General features: G+C 34.2%; 1 protein-coding gene across 10 annotated transcripts in view; it reads right to left on the bottom strand.

Moving 5' to 3' along the window:
• Window positions 1–1399: 1399 nt before the first annotated feature.
• Window positions 1400–20540, bottom strand: part of ATP8B4 (ATPase phospholipid transporting 8B4 (putative)) — a 355835-nt gene continuing 336694 nt past the window's right edge. For all 10 annotated transcript variants that reach the window (XM_023499838.2, XM_012545505.3, XM_023499883.2 and 7 more), the window contains 3 exons: window positions 8199–8337; window positions 4924–5054; window positions 1400–2448 (listed from right to left, as the gene is read on the bottom strand). In XM_023499838.2, the coding sequence (XP_023355606.1) occupies window positions 2167–2448; window positions 4924–5054; window positions 8199–8337 (552 nt within the window). In that variant the 3' untranslated portion in view covers window positions 1400–2166. The remainder of the gene's footprint in view (window positions 2449–4923; window positions 5055–8198; window positions 8338–20540) is intronic.

Below are 20540 nucleotides of genomic sequence, written 5' to 3' on the forward strand. Positions count from 1 at the left end.
CAAAGTCTAGTAAAATTTGGATAAAAGTAGAATGTCATGGGTTAAAAAACCCTATAACCTCTCAGTTATCACATTCAGGAATGAAACATATTTCCTTATGTGAAACTGAACTTTCTTGTATGAGCCCTTTGGAACACTGAGGCTGTTGTAAACTGATCATGTGTTTTTCTCTCACACTTCCTCACTGACAGTATCAGTTTATAAACAGCCTTACCTTTACCCTAACTTAACAAGATTGGACTCTTCCTGACCTTTCCCATCTCACACATATAAAAGTCCAGAGAGTTCATTTTATTCTTGAATCTGACCATGAGAATTATATGAAACTCCCAAGGCACTTGTGAGAAAAAAATATCAAAAGAACCCCAACAAAAATCATTTTAAAACCTCTACTAAAGTAACAAAGTGTCCCCAGTTTCCTTCCCAATAAAGAAGAGACCAAAGACCAAACATGCCAAACTTTTACTGAATGTTTTTAAATCTTTCAAAAATATTACAAAAGAAAAGAAACAGTTCCACCTTAATACTGGCATGGTAAAGCTAGGGACAAAAGATATCATCCACAGTCCACTTCTGGCAGATGTAAGCATTTTTGTTTACAGGTAGACACTTCTCAGTTAAGAACCACCATCCCCCAAAGAAGATATAATTGGATTGCAAACATCACAACTCTGAGCAACTACAATAAAAACTGCAGTGGAAAGAGCAGTGACTCTGAACTCAGAAGATCTGGATGCAAACCTTACCTCTACCCATATCACTTTAGTGAAGTCATTTAGTCTTCCTATGCCTCAGTTTCTCTCCTAGAAATGAGAGGGTAGACTACACAGTCTTAGATGTGCCCTCTAATTCTAGGTCTACAAGTTATGAATATGAAGGAATGATGATTTGGATTAGTGGGAAAGTAATCCCATTGAAGAAATCACAGTACTAAAGGATAAAGTTGGCAAAGTACTAAAAGCATTAAAAAAAATCTCACAATTCCCTTAAGTGATCAAAAAATGAATATCTAAATGGACATTTCAGAAACCATATGGTAAAATGGATTCCAATCTTTAGGACTAAGATTGCTGAAAATGTTTGGAGAAATGGTATATGAAAAATTGTCTTTACAATATGAGAGTGTAATGACTTGGAAAGCTACCTAATGCTTTTTTGATGATTTAATAAAGTTACAGTTGTTGCAGATGCTAGTAAAAAGAACTTAGAATATATATTTGTTCAGAGTTCAGTCATTTTTATTCATGTCTGACTATGACCCCATTTGGAGTTTTCTTGGCAAAAATATTAGAGTGGTTTGCCTTTTTCTTCTCCAGCTCATTTTACAGAAAAAGAAACTGAGGCAAGCAGGATTAAATGACTTGCTCAAGATCACCCAGCTAATAAGTGAGAGATCAGATTTGAACTCAGAAAGAGGAGTCTTCTGGTTCCAGGACTAGCACTCTATCCACAATGTCACCTAGCTGCCCCAGGAATATAGTGCAATAGTTCTTGGACACTTCCCTAAAATGATTCAGCTTGACAACCTTATAGGCAAATGGCTAGTCTACACAGATTTAGTACCAGTCTGTATTTTCTGTGATAGCACATTGTCAGTAGAGTGGATGACATTAGTATTCTTTGTATTGGTGGTATTCTGACATGAATGGCTAATAGTCCCAGATTAACAGATAAAAAAATGAGAGTGACATACTAGCATCCTATTTGAGATTTGTACAGATTTGGGCAATGAAAGCTGTGTACTGGAAGTGACAGTTCTTGCATATATGTACTTATTTTCCTTTTAAATGACTTTAATTATGTTGTGAATCTAGAGTGTTTCCATCTTTCTGAAAGACTAATTAATCTGCACACAAAATCAATTTATCATCTTATCTTCCAAAATGAAGAACTGTTAATCTGAAATGATATTGTATGTGTGTGTGTGTTTACATTGCTAGTGTTTCTTCCACTGAATAAAGAGAAGCATACTGTCCCCATCTGGCCCATGTTTTCCAAAGAAACATGCCCCTTCTGGCACTGGTACTAAAGCAGACATCTGACCAAAATGAGATGAGGCAATCTGCCCCACCACCATTCCCCAATCCCAACCCCTGGAGGCCAGTCAACTTTCAGCCCAGGCTGAAGTTTTAAAAGATAAACTATTTAGTTCAAATTCATCTTGACTCAGAGTTTCACTGTTCTATCCAGGCTAAAGCTGTTCACTGTGTCTGTGGTTTTCTTACATAAATTTTCAATCCAGCTAGTGCTATTATACATCGTCTTTCCCAACCCTGATGTCGGGTGTAGATTTTTCACTCGCATATTTTTTCCAGATGTGATAAGTTCTCCATAGCCCTCTTGGTGAGCAAATGCATATCCAGATCTTCGTGAGCTGGTCCTCCGAGGTTGGCGCTTGTGACCCCTTAGGGGTCTTGCCTTGTCTTGAGCCTTCTGCAACTGGCGTACCTAATAAGAAAAAAGAGACAAAATGAAGCAGATATGCTCAAACTATGACTGTCAAAGAAAGATGTTGCACGTATGTTTTCCCTTTGTAGAACAAAAGTCTACCTTCATCTTCATCACAAAGCTAATTGCTCAGGTTAATAGCAGCTTAATAGAAATACTCCACTGATGAATTTTGATCAACATGGCTAATGGTCTCTAAGAAAACAGGATGATTTTAGAGGCTTCCCGAAAAGCAGATTAATTTTTTTGCCCCACCCCTATGTAGCTATCTTCAATAAATAGGAACACATTTTTGGCAAGAACTATGTAGCTAAGGTGCACTGTCTGCTTTATGAAATGTTTAAATATATACATACATACATACGTGTGTGTATACAGATGTGTGTGTGTGTTCCTACCCTAAATGCAAATCCCATACCCTGACTCTGAATACATTTTTCTCTTCTGTCCCTTCTTGAGGGTCTCAGTAACCCATACACCTGAGTTTCCCTGTGTGCTTGGTACCTAGACTGGGGACAGCTTTAGAGCAATGATGGAGACTCAGAATATTCTAGCCCTGTGACCTGCCAATGTAAGAAGGCAGACTTTTTCTCATTTTCTTTTATAAACTCTGGAGAATTTTGGCATCATTTAGGTGGATGTTCAACACCCCCCTCTTTTCACTGTAAAACCATGAAGGCAAGATCAGAGGCTTGGGTTTTGTGCCCATTTTCCTCTGATTCAGCTGATCTTTTGGAGTCTGATTTTCACGTCAAGGGAAAGCCTTCAAACAGCAAATCATGACCTGACTCCAAATTTAAGAAAACATGAACTTCATCTCTCATTTCTTCAGGTCATCCATCATTTTACCTTACATAATAAAACTCAGCCCAGAGTGTCAAGAAAAAATGACAATAGGCCTCCAGGAGTTCTTTTGAAAGTAGTAATTTCCATTTAGGGTATCTGGAAAACCCAAGGACAGTAGGATGATAGTGATACGGTGATAAAGGATATACCACTAAATTAAGTAATAAACTTCCCATCTCTGGAAGTGGTCTAACAGGATAAGTAATGAACTTTCAGAACTGTGATTGAAGCATTTCTTGCATCAGCTACTGGACTGGACTTCATAATCTCAAAGATACTTTATAACTTCAGGATTCTCTGATTCATCTTCCTCTATTCAATCTGCCAGGTCTTCTGCAGTTTTAAGTTTTCTCACTAGCTCCATTTCCCCTTTCTTCTTGGCCTTCAATTAAACTGCCATTTTCATGTATCTAGAACTATTTTCTCTTAGATATATACATTCTATTGATGGTACCTATCTTATTTGCTACTCCATTTTCAATATTCAGGTTTTATTTTTCTTTCTTTCAACTTTCTCTTCAGATCATCTACATTAATACTAATTCTCAATTCCGCATGTATTTATTTAGCATCTCCTATATGAAATGCAGGGCAGGCAGATGGCAGAGTGAACAAAATCTGGGCCTGAATTCTTCCTGAGTTCGAATACACCCTCAAATATTTACTAACTGTGTGACCCTTGGCAAGTCACTTAACCCTGTCTGTCTCAGTTCCTCATCTGCAAAATGAGCGGAAAAGGATATGGTAAATCATTCCAGTATGTTTGCCAAGAAAATCCCAAATGGGGTTACGAAGAGTCAGATATGACTGAAACAACCGAACAACAAATGTGAACTGCTTTGTGGCTGATGCTAGAGATACAAAAATGAAATTAGAAATCCCTCAAAATCAAACATTATTCAAAAATAAAATTAGATATCCCTGCCTGTGAGGAGTTAACAATCTAGTAGGGGCTAGGGTCAAAAATGCAGATAAAATAGAACTTGAGTAGATCTGCTTTTTTCTCTACTACGGGAAGATCCACTGAGGAACTTCCTCTACTAACATAGTCTGGCACTTTCTCAGCACCTGGAGAGTCTTAGAGAGTTGTCCAGAACACTGGGAAGTTAAGTGACTTGTCAAAGGTCACACAGTCAGGATTTGTCAGAGACAAGACTTGAACTCATTCCTGGGAGGTGAGCCTTGTATTCATTATGCCATGCTGCCTCTCAGAAAGTACAAATATGAAATAATTAACATTGATGATAATAGGTAAAAAGCATACAAGACATTCAAATAGAAAAGTAAGAAATATTTAAGGTCTTACAAATTGGAGTTAGGGGGAGAGGGAGGGAGCCTCTAAGGCTTCATGGAACAAATTATACCTCAGCTTGATCTTGAAGGAAGAAAAGGATGAAAATAGACCAAAAACCTACTTACTAAACATGGGCCATTATTAAGTCATTTCAGTTGTGTCCAACTCTTTGTGACCCCATTTGAAGTTTTCTTGGTATAGATACTGAAATAGTTTGTCATTTTCTTCTCCAACCCATGAATTTTGAATTTGTCTTCCTGGCACCAAACTTAGTACTCTTTCCACTGTGCAACCTAGCTATACCTATAAAACAAATATCCACAACCAAAACTTACCTGATCACTCAGAGTTGGATATAAAACCACCTTCAAAAATCTGAAAGTTATCACAGGCATGACTGAAACCACAGTTGTCAAAAGAATGACCAACCAAATGTTTTTCTGTGATAAAGAATGACGTGCATTTCCTATTGGTAAAGAAAATTAAATATATTGGTTAGTTAAAATCAAAAAGACAATGTAAACTAAAGACTAAATTCCATCTCCAATTATAAAGTACTTCCTTCTCTGGTCAGCTTAACCAGGGCCTATACCAGAGGCCAACTGGATATTGTTTTGTGGCTTGTGGAATAAGGTACATGTTTTTATTCATGGGTTGAATACCCCTAGTTATTCTGGCTAGTGACTGACATCATGGGAATTTGCCCAACAAAATTTGTGATGATTATTCAAAGTTAGGTTGGGCATGCTTTGGACCAGGATTTGCCTTTGAAGTAACTTTGTCTGAAAACTACCAATTGCAAAGTACTTTCCATATATATACATTTACTATTATTAAATACTATAATTAACGCTATGTAACAAATTTCACAATCAAAACTCTTCTTTCCAGAATTAAAAATGTACATGGCAGATGTAGATATAATCCCAAACAACTGTTTTGATTTTTGGCTGGACTCATAGAAAAGTTTATTCTTATGTACTGTGGGATCTATGTCTTCTACTCCCTACTAATAAGTCTAGAAGACTTGCCTCAAAAAAAGATTCCTAGCCTTTTCTGATGTTTGTTGATTGTGTTGTAAGCTATAGGGCCTCATTGACTTGTCATTCCCTTCCCAGAAGGTTTGGGAAGGTAGTACTCCTGCAAACAGTTGTAAAATAAACATATACTCTCATTTAAGATAAATCCATTAAGTAATAAGATTGATTTTTATTTTTAGATATTATTAAGCTTTAGGGGCAGGTGCTTATATTCTACTTAGATCATACAAACATATCCCTAATGGTTTTCTAGGGACTTAGGATGATGGTAGGTATTGTCCAGCTCTCTTCAAATTCCAGGTGACAAGACCATTTGAATACGCTTTAGCTATGGAGGCTTGGCTAGTGACAGGTATGTCTGACTCTGCAGGCTTTGGGAGGCAGAATCAGTCTACCAAATTGCAGCTGGCTCCAGCTGTCTTCAGATGTGGGCATAAACAAACTTGACTCAAGAAATTAAATGTCTCTCTGAGGTCCTTGATGCTTAGTGCCCTCAGGCATGCCTGGAAAAAAACAAGATTCACTTGAAAACCACACTCCTGCTTGCTGTTGGCTACTAAGAAGAATTAAAAAAAAAAAAAAAAAAAAAAACCAATGTTGATCTAACTTTTGAAAAGTCTCATTGGGGCTCAGTAATTAATTCCTGGAATGGCATGTGCTCTGTAGCTGGAAAGGGAACCTCAACACAAACTACGTTCTCACATCCAGTCATTCCAGCCCCATTATGCACGTTATCATGCTCTCTTTGGGCTCTGGGATTTCTGGCCAACTCACTGAACTTTCATAACTGGCAACAATAACAACAAAAAATAATCCAACAACTTTTTAGAAAAATAGTTTTTAAGTTTTACTTTCCTAATATGCTTATTCTTGTTTATAACCAACATGTCTCTGCACAGATGGAATACTTTGGTAAATAATAAAAGTATTAACATTACATAAAATATCAATGGCATAATTTAAAGATTTCCATACATACGCACATACATACATACATACATACATACCTATACACACATACACATATGAATACAAATATAGAGTCAGGTGAAAAAAAAAACACTATGCTTCTAAAGAACAACTAAACAATGTATTCAGTTCTTTCTTGTAGTTAAATGCTTCTTTATGTCTGATAACTGAATTATCTTTTAAGACAAGTAATTTATGTTACATTGATGTTTTTTGTCTTTATATCATGGTCATCTTTTACCCTCTTCAAGATTGAACCTTCCTTTGTAACAAAGAAAATCAATTAAGCAAAAATATCTAGTTCAGAAACCACATTTCAAAATGTATATAATATTCTGAGTGTGTATAATATATATGATATTCTGTGGAGAAGAAAGATTTCTTTGTCTCTTTTTCAGGAAGAGGTTTTTCTATTACTCAGAGTTCAGCTTCATTTGGTTATCTTGTCATTTACATATAGTAATTGTATATATGTTCTCTCAGTTCAACTTATTTTGCTATTCATCAGCTTATACAAATCTTCCCACATTTGTCTGAATTTCTCATATTAGTTATTTCTTACTGAATAATAATAATAATATTTAATTACATTCATATACCATGGGTTGTTTTTTTCCTCACCATTTTCCCATTGATAAGCAGCCATTTTTTTCTCCAAGTTCTCCAAGGTTTTTATGAATATTTTGGCATATAATAAACTTCTGTTTTTGTCTTTGTTTTCATTGTTATATACCTAGCAGCATGATTGATGCCATTAGAATGTATTAATAATATTAAGGGCAACATCTCTGTTTAGTTGTTGAAGATTTACAAGGCACTTTCCTCACAATCTGTGAATGTTGACTATACATTAAAAGTATGATCTCCCTTTTACATATAATGAAATTGAGGCTCTGAGAAATGACTTTCCTGAGAATCAAATCATTATGCCATCAAGTATTTATTGAGTATTTACTATCATTCAGACTTAGTGTCAGAACTATAGTCAAGTGACTGAGAATCACAGTGTCAGAAGCTGATTTGAACTCTAATCACTTAAATCCAAGTCCAGAGCTCTTTCCATAATTATATGGTATACAAGCAGGGGAGCTTTATTATTATTGTATCAAATTGAATATATACTTGAAAAAAGAAACTGAATAACAGTTATAATTTTATATATAATTCTCCTTTCTTTGTGTTTCTTAAGTTCATACTTTTGAACAAAAAATTTTAAACATTTCAAAACTGATTAATGAAGTAATCAAATTTAACCTCAGAGGAATAATATTAAGTAGACCTCTTGCTTCTTGGCAAAGATTTGGTAGGTTAAAAGTGTATGGAATGCAGAATATACTTTCAAAGAGGGCCATTTGTTTTTGTTTACCTGTATCTCTCTGTTACAAAGGATGGTGTGTTTGGATAATTGGGAGAAATCACTGGAAATTAACAATGTTATTTTAAAATAATAAATAAAAACAAACAACACATTAAAAAACAAAACCAAGAACCATGACAGGCTCTACCTAGTCACATCATATACATTAAATCATTAGTCAAGTGATATTATACCACACCCGGCATATGCATGAATGGGAAAGAAGGTTGACTTACTGACTTACCTACAAATGGAAACTGATTTGGAAATATATCAAAGATGCCATCACTGTGCATTGTAAAAAGAATGGAGAAGTACACAGCAATGCTGCCCCAGATGAAAACATGATTAATGACTGTCCAGTAACTTGTATCTAGGGCTATCTGCAAATAAAATGAGATATAGAAGAGAGTATTTAGATTTCAGAGATTATCATTTTGCTGAATAACATTTTCCTAGCTCTGGACTGGGACAAAATGGAGAAAAATTTTGTCATAATTGGGTTTAATATATTTGCTAGGTAAAGGTACATGCGTGCCATTTAACCTATACAAAGTGTATGGTTTCCAGTGGTCAAATTTCTTAACTTATATAACCAAATCTGGCCCACAGAAAACAAATGAAAATACTAATGCAAACTTAAAAATAATTGTGTGGTCAGAAAGGAAAATGGGTTTTCATCTGAAAGATGATACCCCAATCTGTCTCCAAGGTGTTTCACTGTGATACATCTCTTTAAGAGTAAGGACTTTGTATTAATCCATATGACCTATTCCCATCTTAGGTTCTTAGGATCAGAGAGTTATGCCTGCAATTTTTAACATCAACTAATTTAACCCACTCAGGTTACAGATAAGAACACAAAGACCCAGAAGGGTCAAATTATCTGTCTAACATCACAAAGGTAGTACAAGGCAAAGCTGGGACTTGAATTCAGATCCTAGGACTTCAAGTTCAGTGGGGACGATTAGCATTCTTACTACCACACCACCATGTCTCTCTTATGCTTGGTCATTATATGAATGAATAATTTTGAAAATAATTATTTTTAAAACCCCAATCTTCTTGGAACAGCATAGCCTAAATAAATAAAACTCATCATCTCTCCATTTGTACAACCTGAATTACATACAGAAAATTTTTTACAGATTTGAGGTTTTGTGTTTTTTTTTTTAAACTAAAATTACAGACAACCTGAGCTTGGCCTCTGGTATTAGCACTATAGGCAGGCAAGATTTATAACTGCAATTATAGACCACTGAAATTTCAAATGGGTTGTTACCCGCCATGATAAGTCAGGCTTAGACAGTGAAGAAAGGACATTAATGCTGCTGTCAAATTGAGCTTACTCACAGAATTCCTGAGAATTATTATCCCATACACTAAATGTAGCAGATTTTGACTGAAATCAAAAAAATGTTAAACTTTTATGGTTGCAAAAGCACATGACAGACAGTCTGTTGTGTTCTATAGCATAAAAAAGCAAATATTTTCAGAACAACCTAGATGACAGAGAAATTCATTCAGAAAGACATCTTAATCTTCCTAAGGATGAAATTTGAAAGTCAAACTGAGCTCACAACAAGTAAAAATATTAATACAAACTCAAAACCAATGAATGACATTAGAAAGAAGAATGGCATTACTGAGATACATAGTCTCATCTTCCCAGTGAAAAAGTGGTATCAGAAGATAGCGTTTTGACTGAGAAATGAAGAACCATCTTCTAATTAACCTCATAGATGAAAATAAGCCAGGGTAAAATGCTAAAAATCAAGATAATTTGTGTTTTATTTTCACAGGGGCAGGTCAGTATAACAGAAAGTATAATGGAATCAGATTTTCTTAATCTCCTTCTCTATGTCTCCCTCAGAAAGTCACTTAATTTCTCCAATACTATTTCTTCATCATTCTTCTCCTCAACTTGTTTCAAAATCAAAATCATTCCAGGAATTTCCCTCAGTGTCTAGTTATCAGAGAGTCCAATTTTTTTCTACTTTGCTAATTATTGTTGTTGTATAGGACATGAATTTAGCTTCCTGAAGCAGCCTGACATCCTTGCAGGCCATTTACCATGGAAGATTCCCTTCACAAAATCCCTATTCTCCCTTCTTCCATTAGTGAATTCATCTTAGATCCTCTTTTTTTTTGTGGAGGGATATGCCTTCATTCTCCTCCTAGCCTTGTTTTTGAATTCCTGTCTTTCAAAATAATGCACTGGCTCTGCTTACTTTCATTCCAATCTCTTTTTTTTTTTCAATTTTCTTTTATGTAGCTGTCTTCCCCATCAGAATCTAAGTTCCCAGAGACTTCCAAATCATGTGAGCAACATAATAGTGAACTAGACATTTCTATGATCCCTATGACCCTTTAAACATTTTTAAAACAGAAATAATGGATCAAAGATAAAGCAACTTCAACTGTCTCCATAGTCTAGGGCCCCCCTGAATCCAAAAGATTTAAAACTGAACTGAACTGAAGGTCATGATACTGAGCTCATTCAGGAGGCCTTCCTCATCTCCCATATTACCAGCAGTGAGGCTCTACTAGCAAATACAAGGACACAACACAGGTTTATAATAAAACCATTCTCAAACTCTGATTTTCACTCCCTTATCCCAGTGCTGTGTAGATTCTGGTTCCAGTATACTTGAACAATGCAGGACAGTCAGTATGGCCAGACAACCCTGTAGCACCAGAGTCATAAAGCTCTGAATTGCTGGTGTTAGACCAATGAATATATAGAGAGGGGTAAGATACCAGGACAGTATCATGTGTTGGAGGTAGGGGACTATTTGGTATTCTACTAAATCCTGAGGGGGAAAGCTCCATCCAGCCAAAAGTCAACTGGGGCAAAAACAGGCTGGTGAATCATAAATTGTTTAGCATGGAAGGCTGAAAAGCTTAGAAATTCAGCCCCCAAAGGAACTATTATCAGAAGTCAAAGAATCAAAAAATCTGAAATTACCAAAGATCTCAAAAAGAAAATTCAAAGACCTTGAATATAAGCAGATAAATCAACAGGGAAATGTTAACAACAGAAGGAAACATGGCATCCAGATCTAGTAAATTAGTTCAGGCATCTATGAATAAATACCGCAAAAACAAAGGAAATCTATCCAACATTTATTGAGACAGAGGGCCTTGAGGAATGTGAAGAGAACATGGAACCATAGCACACTGTTCCTGAGTAGTTCAAAAGAGAATTTTGAAAGAGAGAGAGAGAGAGAGAGAGAGAGAGAGAGAGAGAGATATTATATAAAGGATTGATATACAAATACACAGAAGAGAAAGGCAACCTAGAAGACAAAAACATATAAATCTGAAAGCGGGATATGTAGAAATAAGGTAAGGACCAAAGGTTTCTCAGAAGTACATTACAAAACAAAATTCTTGGTTTTTATATTACAGGAAATAATAGAAGCAGGTGGCCAAAATTTCTGAACATGGAAAATGACATACCAAGTGAAAAACTTTAGAGAGCTTAGAATGGGATACCTTGGAAATATTCATTAAATGAAGAATAATGAGAATTGACACTAGATGATTATAGTGGTCATAAATCAGAGAAAGAAGGTCTAGAATAGACAGAAAGAGAGGATGAATAATAAAGAGATAGAGAGAAATCCTTTTTGGAAAGGGGCACAGGAAACGAAATTTTAAAAAATAATGACTAGCTTTAGTTGAAGGTGAGAAAATAAGAAGAGAATCTATTTGACTAGCTAAGAACAACAAAAAAAGAAAGGAATAATTATATATATATATATATATATATATATATATATATATATATATATATTAAAAATAAACTAATAATCAAAACCCTAAAGGAAAAAAGGAAAACTCTAAAACAAATAAGAAGGAATCAAAATTTAGGGGAAAAGGGCCAGTGGGAATAGGATGACCTTAAAAAAGACAAATACTGAAGAATATATTTGGTAGAGGAGAAGAAAAGAAAGAAAAGGTGGTAGGAGGAAGAACAGGGAGGAAAGAAAATGGATTGAAGGGGCATTTGAAAAAAAAAAAAACAGGATGAAAAACAACCTAAGAAAAAGAAAGGGAGATAGAGTTAAAGGGAAAAAAGGGGGAATGCAAAAAGGGGAGCAAGGGGAGACAGTCAAAAGAGGAAAGCAAAAGAAAATAGATAAGAAATGAGAAGAACCATTATGAGAGGGGAAAAAAGGATAAAGAGGGAAAAGCAGTAGAGGAACAGAAAGAAAAAGGTATTTTATGATAGTGAAAAGAACACCTGGCTGGAAGTAAAGAAACGTGGGTTCTAGTTCCAACTACCAATCTACTCTGTGACATTTTACTTCTCTAGGCTTCAGTTTTCTTATCTAAAATGATATTGGAAACAAATAGAGGAAAATATAAACCCAGCTCTCAAAACTTTGAATGTGAATAAATTAAATAATCCAATAAAAAGAAAAAGTAACAGACTGGATAAGAAAACAAAATCTTGCAATATGTTGCTTACAAGAAACACTTAAAAAAAAAAGACATCCAAAAATTAGAACTGAAGGAATGGGGGTAGGGAGGAACTACCACAAATCAAGTGAATTTTTAAAAGTTTCAATCATGCTATTCAATAGAGTGAAAATGTTCAAAAATAAAGAGATAAACAAATTACATTTTGCTGAAAGAAACTATAGACAACAAACCAATGTAAATAATAAACTTATATGTTCCAATGCCTTAGCATCTAAATTCACAAACGAAAATCTGAGTTACAAGAAAACAATGAGAGAACAGTAAGAAAAGACTAATATATTTCTCACTTTGGGGTAAGTTTAACAGAAAAGAAACAAAAAAGAAAATAAGGAATTGAACAATTCCTGGAGAAACTAGAACTAGAAGGTGTGTGGTATATTCTAAATGGAGCTATAAAAGAATAATACATATTTCTCAGCACTAATTGTATCTAATCATAAAAACCAATCACAAGTATCAATGACTGCCAGATTAACTTTATTATACGTTTTATTTGATGGAAAAATAAACTCTATGCATGTAAGTTTATATTTCATTATTTCTTGCTTGTAAATACCAAATCTATTATAATGACTCTTTTCTCATTTCTCATCATTCTTGACCTGTTCTTTATCTAACACAGTCAACCATTCCTTCCTCCTAGATACTTTCTTGTCATTGGATTTTTCCTAACACTTTTCTACCTTAATTTTCTTCCTACGGTCAGACTGTTCTTTCTCAGGCTCTGTTGCTGAATCTTCTTCCATATTATTATCTACTAAGTACTGATGTCCTCCAAAGCTGCATCTTAATCCCTTTATTTTCCAATAAGTAATCTCATCAACTCTAATGGGTTTAATTGTAATTGTATGCAAATGACTTCCTAATCTATGCATCCATTTTAAGTGAATGTCCCATAGATAAATTGAACTCAACATTTCAAAAGTAGAACTCATTGTTAATTTTCCTACAAAAGTACCCTACTGATGAATGCTCCCAAAACTATAAAGCATGTTTTTACTTTAGTCTACTCTAGTCACTTAAAATTGTAAGATCAATGTCAACCCCCCTTTTTATTCTCATTTACTAGGCATATTCACTCAGTTGCCAAAGCTTATAATTTATTTCTCAACATCTTTCATATATCTACCCTTCTCTCCACTCACAGCCAACACAGTAGTTCAGAACCTCATCTCCTCCTGCTTGAACTAAACTTTCTAAGTGGAATCTGCCTCCAGTCTCTCTGAATGCTAATCCATCTTCCACATGACACCAGGGTGATTTTCTTAAATCATTGGCCTGACTAATCAAGTTAAAGGGAGAATTGAAAAGTGATTCAGAGGTTCTCATTGGAGGAACAATAAATATACATGTAGAATTGGCTTTTAAAGATACCTTAAGAATCCAAGAAACTATATCTTATTAGATGTTTGGTCATTTTGCCTTACAAAATTGATGATGAGTATCTGCAAAAGGAATTCCATGAAGATAACTATAGCTTGTCACCAACAACTTTTTTCAAAAAAATAAGGAGATAGAAAATTAAGTGAGATTTCAATAAAATCTTCAAATTAAGTCAACCTATTCTTTCATATTCAATGGCTTCAATGAAAATTAGGTATTGATGAAAAATGATGAAAAATATGTTTCAAGTTTTAGAATCAAGAATGGTCAATGGCTTGTAAACCACACAAAAGCTTCATGTCTATCAACCAATCGTTTTTAGAAGATATACTGTGATACATTATGCCATAAGTTTCAATAAATATGACATAAATTATATGTAACTTATACTGACCCTACTTGAAGGTTTTTAAAAATTTCTAATAGCTTCTTATTTTCAAAATACACGGAAAGATAGTTTTACATTCATCCTTGCAAAATCTTGTTTTCCAATTTTTTTTTCCTCCCTTTCCTTCAGACAGGAAGTAACCCAATAAAAGTTAAACATGCAATTCTTCTAAGCATATTTCTACATTTATCATGCTGCACACACACACAAAAAAATTGATCAAAAAGGGAAAAAATGAGGAAGAAAAAGTCAGCAAACAACAAAAAAAAGATGAAAATACTATGTTGTGATCCACATTCAATCTCCATAGTCCTCTTTCTGGATGCAGATGGCTCTTTCCATCACAGGCCTATTGGAATTGGCCTGAACCACCTCACTGTTGAAAAGAACCAGGTCTGTCACAGATGATCACCACATAATCTTGTTGCAGTGTCTAATGTTCTCTTGGTTCTACTCACTTCACTTAGCATCAATTCATGTAAGTTTCTTCAGGCCTTACTGAAATCAATCTGCTGATCATTTCTTATAGAATCACATTCCACTGAGTTCATATGCCATAACTTATTCAGTCAACTGATGGGTATCTAGTTAATTTCCATTTCCTTGCCACTACAAAAAGGGCTACTACAAACATTTTTGCATATATGGTCCTTTTTTTCTTTTTTATGATCTCTTGGGATTACAAACCCAGTAGAAAGATGCCTGGATCAAAGGGTATGCACAGTTTTCATAGTCCTTTGGGCATAGTTACAAATTGCTCTTCAGATTGGTTGGATCAGTTCACAATTCCTCCAACAAGGTATTAGTGTCCCAGTTTTTCCACATCCCCTCCCACATTCGTCCTTGTCTTTCACTGTTATCTTAGCCAATCTGAGAGGTATGTAATGGTATCTCAGTTTTCTTAATTTGCATTTCTCTGATCAACAGTGATTTAGAGCTCCTTTTCATATGATTAGAAATCAATTTGAATCAATTCTCTATGTATTTTAGAAATGAGGCCTTCATTTCCAAAATATATGAAGAATTGATTCTAATTTATAAGAAATCAAGCCATTCTCAAATTGATAAATGGTCAAAGGATATGAACAGACAATTTTCATATGCTGAAATTGAAACTATTTCTATTCATATGAAAGGGTGTTACAAAACACTATTGATCAGAGAAATGCAAATTGAGACAACTCTGAGATACCACTACACACCTGTCAGATTGGCTAAGATGACAGGAAAAAATAATGATAAATGATGGAGGGGACACAGGAAAACTGGGACACCGATGCATTGTTGGTGGAGTTGTGAATGAATCCAACTCTTCTGGAGAGCAATTTAGAATTATGTTCAAAAAGTTATCAAACTGTGCATACCCTTTGATCCAGCAGTGATACTACTGGGCTTATATCTCAAAGAGATACTAAAGAAGGGAAAGGGACCTGTATGTGCCAAAATGTTTGTGGCAGCCCTTTTGGTAATGGCTAGAAACTGGAAAATGAATGGATGCCCATCAATTGGAAAATGGTTGGGTAAATTGTAGTATATGAATGTTATGGAATATTATTGTTCTGTAAGAAATAACCAGTAGGATGAATACAGAGAGACTTGGAAAGGCTTGATTGAACTGATGCTGAGTGAAATGAGCAGAACCAGGAGATCATTATACACTTCAACAACAATACTGTGTGAGGACGTATTCTGATGGAAGTGGATATCTTCGACAAAGAGAAAATCTAATTCAGTTCCAATTGATCAATGATGTACAGAATCAGCTACACCCAGAGAAGAAACACTGGGAAATGAATGTGGACTACTTGCATTTTTGTTTTTCTTCCCAAGTTATTTTTACCTTTTGAATCCAATTCTTCTTGTGCAACAAGAGAACTATTAGGTTCTACACACATATATTGTATCTAGAATATACTATAACATATTTAACATGCATAAGACTGCCTGCCATCTAGAGGAGGAGGTGGATGGAGGGAAGGGAAAAGTCAGAACAGAAGTGAGTGCAAGGGATAATGTAAAAAATTACCCATGTATATGTTCTGTCAATAAAAAGTTATAATAATAATAAAAAAAAAGAAATGAGACCTTTATCAGAACCCTTAAATATAAAAATGATTTCCCAATTTATTGCTTCCCTTCTGATTTTGTCTGCATTAGTTTTGTTTGAACAAATTTTTTTAAACTTAATATAATCAAAATTATCTATCTGGTGTTCAATTATGAGTTGCAGTTCTTCTTTGGATACAAATTCCTGTAAAGGGCTGAAACTCTGAGTTGATGCATTGAGGATGGACAACCGAGCACTTAAGGCTAACTACCAATTGGACAATACTCTATTACCATATGCTTGGAAAATGGCCCTTCCCACTATTCTGTGCTGGTTCAATCTTTTGGTATATACAGAGAATTGTGGGAAGGATTAGGGGGTGAAGTAAGACAAGCCAGAGTCACTTTGGCAGTAGAGAAAGAGAAAGAAGGTCCTGCATCCATCCTGTTCACTTTTACTCCAAGAACCAAGACCAAGAATAAAGACCAAGGATGTTTGCTTATCCTGACTCCGGTTAATTCTAAGGTATCCAGGGTGCTAACTTGGTCTTTACAAATTCCTTCCTTCTCCACAGATCTGAGAGGTAAACTATCCTATGTTCCTCCAATTTGTTTATAATATCACTCTTTATATCTAAATCATGAACCTATTTACAACTTATCTTGGTATGTGGTACTAAGTGTGGGTCGAGCCCTAATTTCTTCCATACTAGTTTCCAATTTTCCCAGCAGTTTTTGTCAAATAGTAAGTTCTTATCCCAAAAGCTGGGGTCTTTGGATTTGTCAAACACAAAATTGTTATAGTTATTGCCTATTTTGTCCTGCAATCCTAACCTATTCCACTGATCAACTACTATATTTCTTAGCCAGTACTAAATGGTTTTGATAATCATTGCTTTATAATATAGTTTTAGGTCTGGCACAACTCGGCCATCTTTATTAGCATTTTTTTCATTAATTCCCTTGAAATTCTTGACCTTTTGTTCTTCCCAATGAACTTTGTTGCTATTTTTTCTAGATATGTAAAATAATTTATTGGGAGTTTGATTGGTATGGCACTAAATAAGTAGATTAATTTAGGTAGGATTGCAATTTTTATTATTTGCTCAGCCTACCCATGAGCACTTTTTCCAACTGATTAGATCTGATTTTATGTGTGAAAAGTGTTTCACAGTTTTGTTTGTATAGTTCCTGACTTTCCCTTGGCAGATAGATTCCCAAATATTTTATACTATTGACAGTTATTTTGAATAGAATTTCTTTTTGTATCTCTTGCTGTTGGACTTTATTGGTAATATATAAAAATGCTGATGATTTATGTGGATTTATTTTGTATCCTGCAACTTTGCTAAAGTTGTGAATTATTTCTAGTAGTAGTAGTAGTTGATACTCTAGGGTTCTCTAAGTATACCATCATGTCACCTGCAAAGAGTGATAATTTGGTTTCTTCATGACCTACTCTAATTCCTTTCATCTCTTTTTCTTCTCTTACTGCCAAAGCTAACATTTCTAATACAATATTGAATAGTAATGATGATAGTGGACAGCCTTATTTTACTTCTAATCTTATTAGGAATGGTCCTAGTTTGTCCCCATTACATATGATGCTTGCTCATGGTTTTAGACAGTTGCTAACTATCATTTTAAGGAAAACTCTATTTCTATGCTCTGTAGTGTTTTTAATATAAATGGGTATTGGATCTTGTCAAATGCTTTTTCTGTATCTATTGATAGTTAGTTTGATTATTGATATAGTCAATCATGTTAATAGTTTTCCAAATATTGAATTAGGCCTGCATTCCTGGTGTAAAACCTACTTGGTCAGAGTGTATTTTCCTGCTGATAAATTGCTATAATCTCTTCATTAATATTTTATTTAATGTTTTTGCATCAATTTTCATTAGGAAAATTGGTCTAAATTTTCTTTCTCTGTTTTGAATCTATCTGATTTAGATATTATGTTCATATCTGTGTCATAAAAGGATTTAATACAACTCCTTCTTCCCCTAGTTTTCCAAATAATATGTAGAGTATTGGAATTAATTGTTCTTTAATTGGTAAAATTCATTCACAACCATGAAGATTTTTTCTTAATAAGTTTATTAATAATAGCTTGTTCAATTTCTTTTTCTAAAATGTGTCTTTAAATACTTTACTGGGCAATCTATATTTTTTGCAGTTATTTATCTATTTTACTTAGATTATCAGATGTATTAGCATACAGTTGGACAAAATAAATCCCAATTATTGCTTTAATTTCCTCTTCATTGGTGGTAAATTCACACTTTTCATTTTTGAAACTGTTATTTAGATTTTTTCTTTTCTTTTTCTAATAAAATTAACTATATGTTTGTCTATTTTGTTGATTTTTCATATAACCAATATGTTTTGTTTATTAGTCCAATAATTTACTTTTAATTTTATCAATTTTTCTTTTTATTTTCAAAATTTCAAATTTGGTAATCCAATGATCTTCTGAACCAGGATAGAATAGCCCATGCTGCTATATTTGGGTAAGAGTCTCCCACTAGATTCCCCATGTGGGACCTCTCCTCCCTGGACCTCCCTGTGCAATGTCCCCTCCTGCCCAATCAAGACAGACCTTTCTTGCTATCTTTCCAAGATATATTTTGCTGGAAATTTGTTACATTCCAAATATTTGTGGGTTCCATCACTCCAAAACCCATTCAGGGGCTTGATCTAGTGTTGATTCTAAGGGAAACTAGGAAGAGACAAAATCCTGTCTTCCCTCCACTGTCTTGGCTCCATCCCTGTATTTGAAGTTTTCTTGGCAAAGACAATGGAATAGTATGCCATTTCCTTATCCAGCTCATTTTATAGAAGAGTTAACTGAAACAAACAGGGTTAAGTAACTTACATAGGGTCACACAGTTAGTAAGTGTCTGAGGCCAGACTTGAACTCAGGAAGTTGTGTCTTCCTGATTTCAAGCCTGGCATTCTAATCCCACTATGCCATTTTGATTCCTATTTCTAAACAGTAAAGCTCTCTAAATCAGGGAATCTTAACCTTTCAGAGTACCTATGAATTCAAATGGGAAAATAATTACATTTTCATTTTCATTTGCATTTAAGAATTTCCTTCAAATATGAATATAGGTACAAAATATCATTGTTATACAAAATGTGTATCTATTAAAATCATACCAAAATCATTCATGACTGACAGAAAAAGTTAAAAATCCTTGCTCTAAATGTTCCTGTTTGTAGATGAGATTGGATTTACTAAGGCAAGCTCCAGAACATCACACAACCTACTAAATGCTAACTATATTCACTTAAAAGAGTTTGCTTAATGGTCTACAAAGGAAAAACTAAGATGAAAAATGTGAATTGTCTAGATCAAGGAATCTTATTAACCTGTATTATGTCAGGATTCTTTTGTGAAGAGCATTGAAACCTATGAACCCCTTCTTAGAATATTGTTTTAAAATAAATAAAATATAATATATAGAATTCCCCCCCCAAAATCATATTAAAACAAAGATATAATTTTTCCCATCCAACTTCATGGACCCCCTGATTCTTGGGGGCCATGGTTCCCAGGTAACAGAATCTCTGGTCTAGAATATGATAAGAAACCCATTTAACTGATTGGAGTATATATATATATATATATATATATATATATATATATATATATATATATATATCTTGGGCAGCAACTATAAATGGAATAAATAAATGGGACTAGAATAAAATAGAAAAAGGAGGGGTTTCATTTCAGAAATTTCAAAGGGTTTTTAATGTTCACAAGTTTCTCCCTGAAACAAAAGTTCATCTTTTAAATAACAATGTTCTTCTAATAATCCTGCTTATTTATGAATTATGAAATTAACACTAATAATGAGTTAGAATTTATATAGCACCTACTATGTATCAGGCACTATGCTAAGCACTTTATAAGTGTTATCTCAATCAATAACAATGGAAATATCACTGTATCTAAAGAATTAAAGTTGGAGGTCTCCCAAAGGGTAAGAAGGAATACCTATCAGACAATAAATGTACTATGACATATTATCAACGAAGAATGGAGTGTCATAATGGTGATAAAAGATATCTACTACACATATCTAGCCTACCAGAAAGGTAAGTGAGCTAGTGATAGAATAAAGACAAGTGATCAACATACATAAAAAGTGTTGATTTATATCTATATGATGAATGTCAATATCATTAGAAGAAAGTCCTTAGTTAAGTAGGTCCCACAGGAACACATTGACAAGAGTTGGATAATATGAGAAAGCACAGATAGAT

Source organism: Sarcophilus harrisii, chromosome 2, assembly GCF_902635505.1.
Source record: "Sarcophilus harrisii chromosome 2, mSarHar1.11, whole genome shotgun sequence".
Lineage (NCBI taxonomy): Eukaryota > Metazoa > Chordata > Mammalia > Dasyuromorphia > Dasyuridae > Sarcophilus > Sarcophilus harrisii.